At 49.5% G+C, this 14,216-nt stretch overlaps 1 protein-coding gene across 3 annotated transcripts in view; it reads right to left on the reverse strand.

Moving 5' to 3' along the window:
- The window catches only part of NRF1 (nuclear respiratory factor 1), a 79,086-nt gene that overhangs the window by 11,276 nt on the left and 53,594 nt on the right, over positions 1 to 14,216 (reverse strand). For all 3 annotated transcript variants that reach the window (XM_056845879.1, XM_056845880.1, XM_056845881.1), the window contains exons 9-10: positions 8,855 to 9,012; positions 5,957 to 6,081 (exon numbers count right to left, since the gene is read on the reverse strand). In XM_056845879.1, coding sequence (XP_056701857.1) covers positions 5,957 to 6,081; positions 8,855 to 9,012 — 283 coding nt within the window. The remainder of the gene's footprint in view (positions 1 to 5,956; positions 6,082 to 8,854; positions 9,013 to 14,216) is intronic.

A 14,216-nucleotide genomic window follows, 5' to 3' on the forward strand; every position in this document is an offset into this window, starting at 1 on the left:
GCCGTGGCTGCCTGCTGACGGAAGAGGACACCGGCAGGGAGCCCAGCAGGGAAGGGAGGGCGGGAGGAAGGGGCAGGCTGGCAAAAAAAACCTGGAGGGCGGTGGAGGCAGCAGGCAGACGCCGAGCATGTGGACCCCGCTCCAGAGGGCTTCAGTCTCCAGGGGACCCCAACAGGGTGCCTGTGGGTGCCCGCTGTCATCTTTCCCGGTGCTCAGCAAGTGCTTTTAGAAAGTGGGTGGGGCTGGGTGGGGCTTTTGCCTGGCAAGGGCTCTGATTGGCCACTGGACCCTTGATTGGCCCTGCAGATTTTTAAAAGTGTGGCTTTGGCGGTGGCAGCCACCACAACACAACACTGTGTGACTGAAGGGAAAACGGCGGTGGCCATTTTGTGGCTGGCTCTGCCTCCTGTGGTGGCCATTTTGTGCCTCTGCCCACCGCGCTGTTTCCGAATTGCAAAGGTGCCCGGAAAGGTTGGAGACCGCTGCAATAGATGTTACAACTGGCCCTATAAGGAATGCCAGCAGTGAGAGCCAGCGTGGTATGGCGGTTAGGAAGCCCACAAACAAGATGACTGCAGCAGCATTGTCCTGCCTTTGTTCCAAAGCACCTAATATAATGGGTATGCTGCTGTGATCCTGGAGAGAACAGGGATGCATCATGACTAGTAGCCATTTTGACTAGTAGCCATGGATAGCCCTCTCCTCCATGAACATGCCCACTCTTCTAGTAAAGCCTTCCAGGTTGGCAGCCATCACCACATCCTGGGGCAGAGAGTTCCACAATGAGAACATAAGAAAAGCCCTGCTGGATTAGACCCAGGCCCATCAAGTCCAGCAGTCTGTTCACACAGTGGCCGACCAGGTGCATCTAGGAAGCCCCCAAACAAGACGACCACAGAAGCATTGTCCCGCCTGTGTTTCACAGCACCTGATATAATAGGCATACTCCTCTGATCCTGGAGGGAATAGGTATGCATCATGACTAGTAGCCATTAATACTCCTTTCCTCCATGAACATGCCAACTCTTCTAGTAAGGCCTTCCAATTGGGTTGGCAGCCATCACTCCCTGGGGCAGGGAGTTCCGCAATTCAACTATGCGTTGTGTGAAGAAATACTTCCTTTTATCTTTGAATCTCTCACCCTCCAGCTTCAGCAGATGACCTCTCTGGTATTATGGGAGAGGGAGAAAAGCTTCTCCCTGCCCACTCTCTCCATACCATGCATAATTTCTCTCCATAATTCCATAATGCACAATTTCTCTATACTATGCATATTATAGATACCATGTATAATAATGCTGGCTGGTATAAAGGGGTTCGCAGCAGCAGCCTCCACCTTGCTGAGGGCGGCAAAGACTCTTTGGCAGTGCTGGGCCCAGCAACGTAACAAGAGGCCAGCAAACCAGGCCGGTTGTAGATAGAGCTCCCCAGCGCCAGAGCAGCGGGGCCCGTATGTACTGTCCTCTCCCCCCCCCCCGCCCCCCGCAACACACAGTTAATTTCCCCAGGCAGTGCTGAAAGCCGCCGGCAGTGGCATCTAAGGAGAGGAAGAGATGATCATGTGACCTCTCGGGCACGGATTTGGACAGATCATTCAACAAAGCTACTTCTCTCTCTATTTCAGGAACAACAGGGTTGTGTCCATGCAGCAACTTCATGAGAGTGAAGGGCACAGAATATGCAGGACTCAGCTTCCTGACAGTTACCACTTTCTTTTCTTTCCCCCTTAGAAAAAGCATGCTTCTAGTCCCTCTTCCTTTCTTCCTTCCTTCCCCATGTTCTTAGACAGAGGTCTTGAACAATAAAACCATAAAACTCATATAGAATCGTAGGATCATCAAGCTGGAAGGGGCCACACAGGCCATCAAGTCATAGAATCATAGAGTTGGAAGGAACCACCAGGGTCATCTAGTCCAACCCCCTGCACAATGCAGAAAATTAACAACTACCTCCCCCCACATTCCCAGTGACCCCAACCCTCCCCCCACCATGCAGGACCCCACAATCAAAGCACTCCCAACAGATGGCATTCTTGCCTCTGCTTAAAGACCTCCAAAGATGGGGACTCCACCACCCTCCGAGGCAGCGCATTCCACCATCTAACAGCCCCCAGTCAGAAAGTTCTTCCTAATGGTTAGGGGGAATCGTTTTTCTCTTAGTTTAAATTTATTACTCCGTGTCCCAGTCTCTGGAGCAACAGAGAACAAGCTAGTTCCCTCATCAACATGACATCCCCTCAAATATTTAAACATGGCTATCATGTCTCCCCTCAACCTTCTCTTCTCCAAACTAAACAAACCCAACTCCCTAAGTCTCTCCTCATAGGGCATGGATTCCAGACCATTCTGGTCGCCCTCCTCTGGACACGCTCCAACTTGTCAACATCCTTCTTAAATTGTGGAGCCCAAAACTGGACACAGTATTCCAAGTGAGGTCTGACCAATGCGGAATACAGTGGTAGTATTACTTCCCTTGATCTAGACACAATACTTCTATTGGTGCAGCCCAGAATTGCATTGGCCTTCTTAGCTGTCATATCACACTGTTGACTCATGTTCATACCTGGAGATTTTTAAGAAGAGGCTGGATGGCCATCTGTCAGCAATGCTGATTCTATGACCTCAGGCAGATCATGAGAGGGAGGGCATCTTGGCCATCTTCTGGGCATGGAGTAGGGGTCGCTGGGAGTGTGCTGGGGGGAGGTAGTTGTGAATTTACTGCCTTGTGCAGGGGGTGGGACTAGATGACCCTGGTGATCCCTTCCAACTCTATGATTCTATGATTCTAATACTGCCAGAGATTAGAGTACCTGACGGTGAGAGGAAAAGATGGGAGGGTGGAAGGAGCGGCAGGTGAGGCTCCGACGGAGAATTCATAGCAAAAGAGCCAGTGTGGTGTAGAGGTTAAGAACGGTGGTTTGGATATGCTATTCAGCTGGAGGATTGGGAAAGTGGAAAAAAGAATTTAAATTTACAATTGCAAGAAGTATAAGAGAGAATATGTACAAGATGTTTTATAGATGGCATATGACCCCAGAGAGATTGGCCAAGATGGATAAATCTATTTTGGATAAATGTCGGAGGTGTAAAGAATATAAAGGTACATTTCTTCATGTTTGGTGGACTTGTGATTTAGTTAAAAAAAATGGAAAAAGGTTATAAGAGAAACCAATAAGTTGATTTATGGCAACATAAAACGAAAACTGGAATACTGCCTAATAGGCTTATTACCAAAAGATATGCTGAAATCAGACAAGCGATTTGTCATTACAGTTTTGCAGCTGCAAGAATATTAATAGCGAAAACCTGGAAAGGAGACACTAGGCTCCTTTCAAAAGATTGGAGAGACAAAATGTTATATTTTGTGCAAATGGCCAAATTAACTAATAGTCTACATGGATATGATGTAGAAGACTTCAAAAGAGACTGGCATAGGGCCTTTGTGCACTGGGCTGACACGGCAAAGATTGACTTTATGAAGATTGTGGAAGAGCTGTAAATGAAATCAAGCTATTGTATTAAAGAAAACTCAATCATATAGTGGATGTTATAAAGCTAAGAGGTGCTTCTCCGGAAGTCACAATGGGGGGTAGGTAGACACATAGCACAAAGGAAGGTAGGGGACTTTTTATTTTTTTTCTAATCTCAATTGTATAATCTCTCTTTTCTGTAACTTTCTGTTATTGTTTAAAATGTTTTATTTTCTGTTTAATAAAAAAATCACAATAAAAATTAAAAAAAAAAAAGAGCGGTGGTTTGGAGCGGCGGACTCTAATCTGGTTTCCCCACTCCTCCACATGAAGGAGAGGCAGTGGCTCAGTGATAGAGCATCTGCTTGGCATGCAGAAGGTCCCAGGTTCAATCCCTGACATCTCCAGTTAAAATTGGACCAGGCAAGTAGGTGATGTGAAAGACCGCTGCCTGAGACCCTGGAGAGCCGCTGCCGGACTGAATAGGCAATACTGACTTTGATGGACCGAAGGTCTGATTCAGTATAAGGCAGCTTCATGCGTTCAAGCCAGCTGAGTGACCTTGGGCTCGTCACAGTTCTCAGAGCTCTCTCAGCCCCACCGACCTCACAGGGTGTCTGTTGTGGGGAGGGAAAGGGAAGGGGATTGTAAGCCTGTTTGAGTCTTCCTTAAGTGGCAGAGAAAATTGGCATATAAAAACCAACTCTTCTTCTTCTTCTTCTTTCTCCTCTTCATGCACTGCCATTCTGGACCAAACAGGAACTGCAGAGGAACTAGACGGGAACTTGGGGTACGGTTGGACCGTAAGTTAAATATGACGAGCCAGTGTGACGGAGCGACAAAAAAAGTGAATGCGATCTTGGGTTGCATCAACAGAGGCATTACATCCAAATCACAAGATGTCATAGTTTCACTGTACACAGCATTGGTCAGGCCACAACTGGAGTCATGTGTGCAGTTCCAGGGGCCTCCCTTCAAAAAGGGTGTGGACAGAATGGAGCGGGTGCAGATGTCTGAGCAGACAATACTGACTTTGATGGACCAAGGGTCTGATTCAGTATAAGGCAGCTTCATGTGTTCATGTGTGTTCATGAGAGCGACGAGGATGATCAGGGGCCTGGAGACCAAGCCCTAAGAGGAAAGGCCGAGGGAGTTGAGAATGTTCAGCCTGGAAAAGAGGAAGTTGAGGGGGGACAGGATTGCTTTCTTGAAGTATCTGAGGGGCTGTCACTTAGAGGAGGGCAGAGAGACATTCCTGTTGGCAGCAGAGGATAGAATTCACAATCATGGGCATAAAATTATGGGCAGAACGGTATCACCTGGATATTAGGAAAAACTTTTTCACAGTAAGAGTAGTTCAGCAGTGGAATCCGCTACCTGGGGAGGTGGTGAGCTAGGGAGGTGGTGAGCAGTTGGACAAACACTTGTCAGGGATGCTCTAGGCCAGGGGTTCGCAACCTTTTTTGCGCCACTCCCTCCTTTCACTATTGTTCAGAATATAACTCCCCCCTTCCCAACCAAGATGGTCTAACTCAAAACACCAAACTTCAATTTTACAAATTGTACATAATCTACATGACATCACATTTTGCTGAATAGGAGTCCCAATTCCCCCCTAGAACCCTAAAATTCCCCCCCGGGGGGGGAATTCCCCCCTTGTTGAGAACCCATGCTCTAGGCAGATCCTACATTGAGCAGGGGGTTGGACTAGATGGCCTTTCTGGCCCGTTCTAACTCTATGATTCACTGATTATATGAACTCTGTCAGTTCTGAACGAATAAGCCAGAATGAGTCAGAATGGGGCTGGCAGCTACCGAGCCTGACCTCAAAAGGGATGCTAAGGCACTCTCCGCATGCTCTATTAACAGAACGGAGGGGGCAGAAGCATGGCCCAGGCCAAAGTTCCCCAGGCCAGCAACTTCTCCATTCCCCATTGCCTTTGTAACCATTAGGCTTCAGGCAGTTGGAAGCTGTACACCAAACAACCAAACCACTTAAAGAGTCCCTAAGGGGAGGAGTCGTGGCTCAGCAGTAGAGCCTCTGCTTTGCATGCAGAAGGTCCCAGGTTCAATCCCTGGCGTCTCCAATTAAAGAGACTAGGCAAGTAGGTGATGTGAAAGACCTCTGCCTGAGGCCCTAGAGCGCCCTGGAAAAGGGCCGTGGCTCAGCAGTAGAGCCTCTGCTTGGCATGTAGAAGGCCCCAGGTTCACTAACCAGCATCTCCAGTTAAAGGGACTAGGCAAGCAGGTGATGTGAAAGACCTCTGCCTGAGTCCCTGCAAAGCCGCTGCCGGTCTGAGCAGACAATACTGACTTTGATGGACCCAGGGTCTGACTCAGTATAAGGCAGCTCTGTGTGTGTGCGTGTTTGTGTGTGTGTGCGTGTGAACTGGAAGGGTCTGCTGGAACTTGTAAGCCCCTTACTCAGGAAGCAATCATTTTGCGGGAACCAGGAAGGAATGCCGCCCAAAGCCAGCACCGGCTTACCGTTTGCATCTTGAACTCCGGTGAGTGCTCCGACGGCCGCTGCGGTTTCCCCAGAGAGGACAATTTGCCCCCCACCTTGGAGGGTGGCTTCGGCGAGGGTGGCGACAGCGTGGGCGGCTGCTTCGCTGCAAGACACAGGCAGTAAAATACAGGATTACCAAGCAGGCAGAGAGCACATCCGCAACAGAACATGCACTTTACTGTAGGAGCCCCCCCCCCAAGTGCCCCCTGCTCTATGCCCATTTATACAAGCCAGTTACAGAACACTTTATACGCTTCAACCCTTGGTTCTCCTCTTGGCCATGAACACTTGAAGCTGCCTTATACTGAATCAGACCTCTTGAGTCCAGGACAGTCGGTACTGTCCAATCAGACTGGCAGCGGCTTTCCAGGGTCTCAGGCAGAGGTCTTCCACATCAACATCTACTGGATCCTTTTAAACTGGAGATGCCGGGGATTGAACCTGGGACCTTCTACATGCCAAGCAGAGGCTCTGCCGCTGAGCCATGGCCCCTCCTCAACAGGGGAGGAGGAGGAAGAAGAGTTGGTTTGCAAGGAAGAATCAAACCGGCTTACAATCGCCTTCCCTTCCCCTCCCCACAACAGACACCCTGTGAGGTAGGTGGGGCTGACAGAGCTCTAAGAGCTGTGACTAGCCCAAGGTCACCTAGCTGGCTTCATGTGGAGGAGTGGGGAAACCAACCCGGTTCACCAGATTAGCGTCCGCTGCTCATGTGGAGGAGTGGGGAATTGAACCGGGTTCTCCAGATCAGAGTCCACCGCTCCAAACCACCGCTCTTAACCACTACACCATGCAGTGCCAGTGTATGCAACCCCTACCCAAACTGTTTGTTCATGTCAACAGCCAGTGCGGCATTGTAGTTAGAGTGCTGGACTAGGATCTGGGAGGCCAGGCCTTGAACCCCCACTTCGCCAGGGAAGGCCTCTGGATGATCCTGGGCCAGTCACACTCTCAGCCTAGCCTACTTAGCAGGGTGGTGGTGAGGATAGTTAAACTGTGGAACTCCCATCCCCAGGATGTGGTAATGGCTGCCAACTTGGAGGGCTTTAAGAGGGGAGTGGACATGTTCATGGAGGAGAGGGCTATCCATGGCTGCTAGTAAAAATGGATACTAGTCATGATGCATACCTATTCTCGCCAGGATCAGAGGAGCAGGCCTACTATATCAGGAGCTGTGGAAACCAGGCACGATGCTGCTGCTGCAGTCGTCTTGTTTGTGGGCTTTCTAGAGGCGCCTGTTTGGCCACTGTGTGAACAGATGGGCCTTCATCTGATCCAGCATGGCCTTTCTTATGTTCTTACGCACCCCACAGTCTCACTTGCCCCCCCGCGAACAACACTGCAGCCTGCCATGTTTGTTGTAGCATGAACCACATAACTAAAAGACTAATAGCTGAACGCAGGGAAGCAATTAAAAGACACGCGACCAGACGGGCGAGCATTCATATTTGTCTTACTCCGCTATCTGGCTGGGGGGGAGGGGCACGCCCAGGTGCACCTGTGTCGTTTGTAAAAGGGCGGGCGTGCCTTCACCTCTGGCTGGAACAACAACCTGCCAAGTCTTGCATACCTGGCCTGCCTGAGGGTCTCTGCTGGCCGTACCTGAGCTTCCCGCAGGCCGCCGAAGCCTCTCTCCTGTGCAGATCTCGCTCGAGGCAGCCCAGGTGCTCGGTGGCTTGTTAACAAAGCCTCGGGGGATGCCATTAATCTGCTGCCGCCAGAACAAGGCAGGAAAGGGGTTTGCGCTTTTCCCCACAGCAAAGCAGCGCTTCCTGCTACTGTCCAGTCACTCCAGAGCTGCTGCAGCCTAAGTTGATCAACGGGATCAAAGCACTGGTGACTCAAACTGCAGGGGGAGGGGGCCGTGGCTCAGGGTAGAGCATCTGCTTGTCTGACAGCTTGGCATGCAGAAGGTCCCAGGTTCGATCCCTGGCATCTCCAGTTGAAAAGACCAGGTAAGCAGGTGATGTGAAAGACCTCTAGCTGAAATCCTGGACAGCTGGCAGTGAATTCCCCAGCTTCATTGAGGAGGGGCTGTGGCTCAGGTTACGAGTGTCTGCTTGGCATGCAGAAGATTTCAGGTTCAATCCCTGGCATATCCAGTTAAGGACCAGGCAGTAGGGTGACATGAAAGACCTCACCCTGAGACCCTGGAGAACACACATGAACACATGAAGTTGCCTTATACTGAATTAGACCCTTGGTCCATCAAAGTCAGTATTGTCTACTCAGACCGGCAGCGGCTCTCCAGGGTCTCAGGCAGGGGTCTTTCACATCACATACTTGCCTAGTCCCTTTAACTGGAGATGCCGGGGATTGAACCTGGGACCTTCTGCATGCCAAGCAGATGCTCTACCACTGAGCCACGGCCCCTCTATACCTTGCAATAAATGTAATTATTTTGTTATAATGTATAGCTTGTAGCTCAACCTTTGACACTCTCCATACATATTTGGTTGAGTTCCCCCCAGTCTGATTCTTCCTTAAGTGGTAGAGAAAGTTGGCATATAAAAACCAACTCTTCTTCTTATGAAACCAGAGGGGGGAAAGAACTTAGAGAAAGTTTTGTCTGCTATTAACTGAATGTTGTTACCTGTATTTTGCCTCCAACTATTTGACAAAGTGTGAAATATATATTTTTTTACTTTCCAAATTTGTAAACAAATAGGGGGTAAAAGACACTCTTGCGTAGATGCCGGACCTCAGACCCCACACGATCACTCTGGAGGATTCCAGCTACTTTTGAGCAGCTTCTTTTGCAAGCGGAGGCGACAATATCGAGGGCGAAAGCAATCGCCCAAGCAAGACGCCAGAGAGGCGGAGACTTGAGACCCTCGACAGATGCCCCCTCCCAGGCCCACCCGCTGCCCACCGACCTGTTGAGAGCCATGGTGACCGTCGCGCCTTGTTGCATCTCTTGCGAGGCCGCCACAGCCGCTTCCGCCAGGGAGGCCACCGCCTGCGTGGCTTCGGAGGCCTGTGTCGTCTGGATGGTCATCTCGCCCCCCTGTAGCGTCGCCCAGTTTTGTTCCACCTGACGGGACAAAGAACAGAAGACGTTTTGGGATCGGGAGCTTTCTCGGTAGAGGCATGTGTGCTGCTAAGACACTGGGAAGGGGAAGAAACCGTTTTTCTTCTGCATTTTACATGGCCGCCTCAGAAACCCTCTCCACTTACTTATTTATTTTTCGGATTTCCAGCCCACCCTCATTCCCAGCCATGGCTGGGCTCAGGGCGGATAACAACCTTCAAGATACATACAACCATTAAAAACAATAGATAAAACCATAAAATAAAACAATAAAACCATTAAAACAGCATATTAAAACCATAAACCAAGTGGCCTTAAAACAACTCAGACGTGGCTCAGTGGCAGAGCATCTGCTTGGCATGCAGAGGGTCCCAGGTTCAATCCCCGGCATCTCCAGTTAAAGGGACCAGGCAAGTAGGTGACGTGAAAGACCTCTGCTTGAAACCCTGGAGAGCCGCTGCCGGTCTGAGTCGACAATACTGACTTTGATGGACCGAGGGTCTGATTCAGCAGAAGCCAGCTTCATGTGTCCCCACACCCCAGATTGATCCAGTAGCACACATAAGGGGGGTGGGGTAGAGCGGCCAGCGATTGTAATATCCGCAGCTGCCCTCAACTATAGGCCTGGCGGAATATCCCTCCCACGTCTACAAAGAAATGCAAACATAGCATCTAGTTACAAGAAGGCCCACGAACTGGACGAGCTAGAGCATGCTGTCCACCCCCCTGGAGGCTAGCAGCATTACCTGGCAGCAGGCTTGGTCTTTGGGAAACAAGAGGGAAGTCTCCAGCATGTCTACCCTCCCTGGCAAGCTTGCCTTGTGCCAATGAAGCGGCTGCCAACCAACTCTGCAGGTTCACGGAATGAATTGCGGCTGCCCTTCCACTGCACGTGTTGGAGTCGTTTTGCCTCTCATCTGACATTCCCTGGACATGTGACATGTGCCAATACCAGAGGCCTCATGAAGGCTTCGATAGCACAGTCCCTCTCAGCTGTGGGTAGGGTTGCCAACCTCCAGGTACTAGCTGGAGATTTCCCGCTATTACAAGTGCCACAGGCAGCATGACTCTTTAGATCAGCTGCTGCAGAGCACGGGTGGGAGGATAAATATAAGAACATACATAAGAACATATCAAAGGCCCTGCTGGATCAGACCAAGGTCCATCAAGTCCAGCAGTCAGTTCACACAGGGGCCAACCAGGTGCTTCCAGGAAGCCCCCAAACAAGGCGACTGCAGCAGCACCATCCTGCCTGTGTTCCGCGGCACCTAATACAATAGGCCTGCTCCTCTGATACTATAGAGAATAGGGATGCATCATGACTAGTCTCCATTTTGACTAGCATCCATGGATAGCCCTCTCCACCATGAACATGTCCACTCCCCTCTTAAAGCCTTAAGAAGATAAGAAAGGCCACACTGGATCAGACCAAAGTCCATCAAGTCCAGCAGTCTGTTCACACAGGGGCCAACCAGGCGCCTCTAGGAAGCCCACAAACAAGGCGACAGCAGCAGCATTGTCCTGCCTGTGTTCCAAAGCACCTAATATAACAGGCATGCTACTCTGTTCAAGGAGAGAATAGGGATGCAACATGACTAGTATCCATTTTGACTAGTAGCCATGGATAGCCCTCTCCTCCATGAACATGTCCATTTCCCTCTTAAAGCCTTCCAAGCTGGCATCCATCACCACATCCTGGGGCAGGGAGTTCCACAATTTAACTATGCGTTGTGTGAAGAAATACTTCCTTTTATCTGTTTTGAATCTCTCATCCTCCAGCTTCAGCAGTTGACCCTGCTTTCTGGTATTATGCTGTCGCGGCCATCCTGCTTGTGGGCTTCCTGTAGAGGCAGCTGGTTGGCCTCTGTGTGAACAGAATGCTGGACCTGATGGGCCTTCGGTCTGATCCAGCATGGGTGGTGTTATGTTCTTACTTAAAGAAAGCAGGCGGGAAAATTCTACCCAGAACGGAGGAAAGGTCTGACTCTGCAGAAGGCACCTTTGCACATTCGCATGCTCAATTTGTGGGCAAAATGCGCAAGGCAAGGTGGAATGCACCTCAGACAATGGGGGCCTGTCTGCTGGTGAATGCTGGAGGCCAGAAGCTCAAACAAAACAACCTGTCTGTAGTCGAGTCTTTCAAATGGAAATGCCGGCTGCTTGGGGAACAAGGCAGTTTTGTGCTGCCACCTATTGCCTGGCGAATCCTATCCCTTCAGAGCGAAGAGTGGGACCGATCGCTCCACTCTGCCACAAAGGCCTGGGGGCCCCCGGGCCTGGAAGAAAGAACAGCCTTTCTCTACAGGCAACTTGGAGCTGAGCAACAAGACAGCCGGCAACTTGAATTACAGGAATGTTCAATGTCTCCCCACCCCCCCCCACCTCTCGCTTTAAGGAATGTTATCAGTGGATTCCCTGGCCTGGATTTTCCAGTTTCCCTGCTGCTCCCTCTGCCTCCTAGAACACCTGTGTGGTGCCAGCTCCCTCCCTCCCTCCCTTGAACACATGAAGTTGCCTTATACTGAATCAGACCCTTGATCCATCAAAGACAGTATTGTCTACTCAGACCGGCAGCAGCTCTCCAGGGTCTCAGGCAGAGGTCTTTCACATCACCTACTTGCCTGGTCCCTTTAACTGGAGATGCCGGGGATTGAACCTGGGACCTTCTACATGCCAAGCAGATGCTCTACAAACTGAGCCACAGTCCCTCCCCTTCATGGACTATCTCAAAACCTGCAGCTTCTATGGAGTCTATGATTTACACCCTTTGATTCAACCCCCAACTAAGTCCGTGGAATTTAGATTTTCAGGACAGAGACTCATCTTCCTGCATTCCTAACTTACTGTGAATGCTGATGATATGAACATGACCAATATTGATAGGCGTCACTGAATTCAGTCAAGTTTATAAAAAAACAATACACACCTGAAATTATAAGGGCCAAATTTTACTTTGGCTAATGGTTTTGAAAATGACTTCTGCCTTTGAAATGTACTTTCAAAAGCCCAGCTTTTTATAAAAGATGTACGCTTGTCTGGAGACACACAGCTAAATTTTTTATTTGTCAATGATTGTGCAAAATTCGCACCTGAGGACAGTCTGCTGAACATTTGCTAGCAGCAGTTTATGTTTTTGTTTAATACAAACAGATCTGTGTGCATGTAGATGGTTTGATCCTGAAGACTGTTTTATCAATTTCATTTTAAACTGCTTGGTTTACTTTATACTGCTTTTTCATCTTGGAATGTCTTTACTGACCTGGCTTTTATTGGCTTGTTGGTACCGTTTTACTGTGATCTGCCTCAACTGGATTCTGGAGAGGTGGCATGCAAATCCCTCCCCCCGGATGTAATGTAAACATATTTTTAAGCGTCTCTTCTACTGAAAAAGCTGTCAAAGCACTGAACATATTCATACAGAGTACCTAAGACAACAAAAACAGTTGCTAAATTTCAAAAAGGTAGATTTAGGTGCACATGAAGCTGCCTTATACTGAATCAGATCCTTACTCCTTATTGTCTATTCAGACTGGCATCGTAAGAACATAAGAATGGCCATGCTGCGTCAGACCAAGGTCCACCAAGTCCAGCAGTCAGTTCATACAGTGGCCGACCAGGTGCCTCCAGGAAGGCCACAAACAAGACGACTGTGGCAGCATTCTCTTGCCTGTATTCCACAGCACCCAATATATTAGGCCTGCTCCTCTCATCCTGGAGAGAACAGGAATGCATCATGACTAGTAGCCATTTTAACTAGTAGCCATGAATAGCCCTCTCCTCCATGAACATGTCCACTCCCCTCTTAAAGCCCTCCAAGTTGGCAGCCATCACCATATCCTAGGGCAGGGAGTTCCACAATTTAACTATGCGTTGTGTGAAGATCGGTTCCCCAGGGTCTCAGGCAGAGGTCTTTCACATCACCGTCTGGTCCTTTTGAAAATGGAGATGACAGGGATTGAACCTGGGAACTTCTTCATGCCAAAGGAGATGCTCTACCACTGTGCCACAGTCAACTTCCCAAACACGAAGGCAAAACTTCCTTGCTGAGGGGTGTTTTGGCAATGTTATAAGCCAGGGGTTCCCAACGTGGTGCCTGTGAGCGCCATGGTGCCCATCAACGCTTTTTCTGGTGCCCGCCAAGTGTTTTTAGAAAGTAGGTGAGGAGCAGAGTATAGTGATACCAGCACTTCACGTGATCTGGACACTCTTTTGATTTCATTTCAACCCATTGGTTCTGGTCCGACCTTCTGGGGCAAAAGAAAACAACTGGGCACCCTCCTCTCTATGACAGCCCTTCAAGTACTTACTTGAAGATGGTTATCATATCCCCTCTCCTTCTTCTCCTCTCCAGGCTCAACATACCCAGCTCCTTCAACCTTTCCGCATAGGACTTGGTCTCCAGACCCCTCACCATCTTTGTTGCCCTCCTCTGGAAACATTCCAGCTTGTTTACATCCTTCTTAAATTGCGGTGCCCAAAACTGAACACAGTACTCTAGGTGAGGTCTAACCAGAGCAGAGTAAAGCAATACCATCACTTCGCGTGATCTGGACACTATATATCTGATGATGCAGCCCAAGATCGCATTTGCCTTTTTAGCTACCCCATCACACTGCTGACTCATGTTCAGTGTTTGGTCTACTAAGACCCCAAGATCCTTTTCGCACACACACTACTGCTGAGACAAGTCTCCCCCATCCTATAATTATGCATTTGATTTTTCCTAACTGACTACTGGAGATTTAACTGTGCAGATTTTTTTTTAAAGGCTGCTTTGGCAGCAGCTGCCACCATAGCACAAGGATCTGCATTGTGTGACTGAGGTTAAGCTGTGGCAGTCGTTTTAGGGCTGGCTCCGCCTCCTGCGGCAGCCATTTTGCTGCTGCGCCCACTGTGCTGTGTCAGAATTCCAAATGTGCCCCTCAGGCTCAGAAAGGCTGGGGACCCCGATAAGCTGCCAAGGAAGGTTTGGAAACTGGTTCCTTGAAAATGTCCAAGGAGCAGTTGGGAAGTGATCTGGCAGGGATGCTTCAGCTGTGGGATCCTCTGCCTCTATTCAAGGGGCTGAAGAAGAAAACCCGCCGGGCTCTTGCCCTCTCCTAGAATCATAGAGTTGGAAGGGACCATCAGGGTCATCTAGTCCAACCCCCTGCACAATGCAGGAAATTCACAACTACAACCCCCCAGAAGATCATAGAATCATAGAG

Source organism: Euleptes europaea, chromosome 3, assembly GCF_029931775.1.
Source record: "Euleptes europaea isolate rEulEur1 chromosome 3, rEulEur1.hap1, whole genome shotgun sequence".
Lineage (NCBI taxonomy): Eukaryota > Metazoa > Chordata > Lepidosauria > Squamata > Sphaerodactylidae > Euleptes > Euleptes europaea.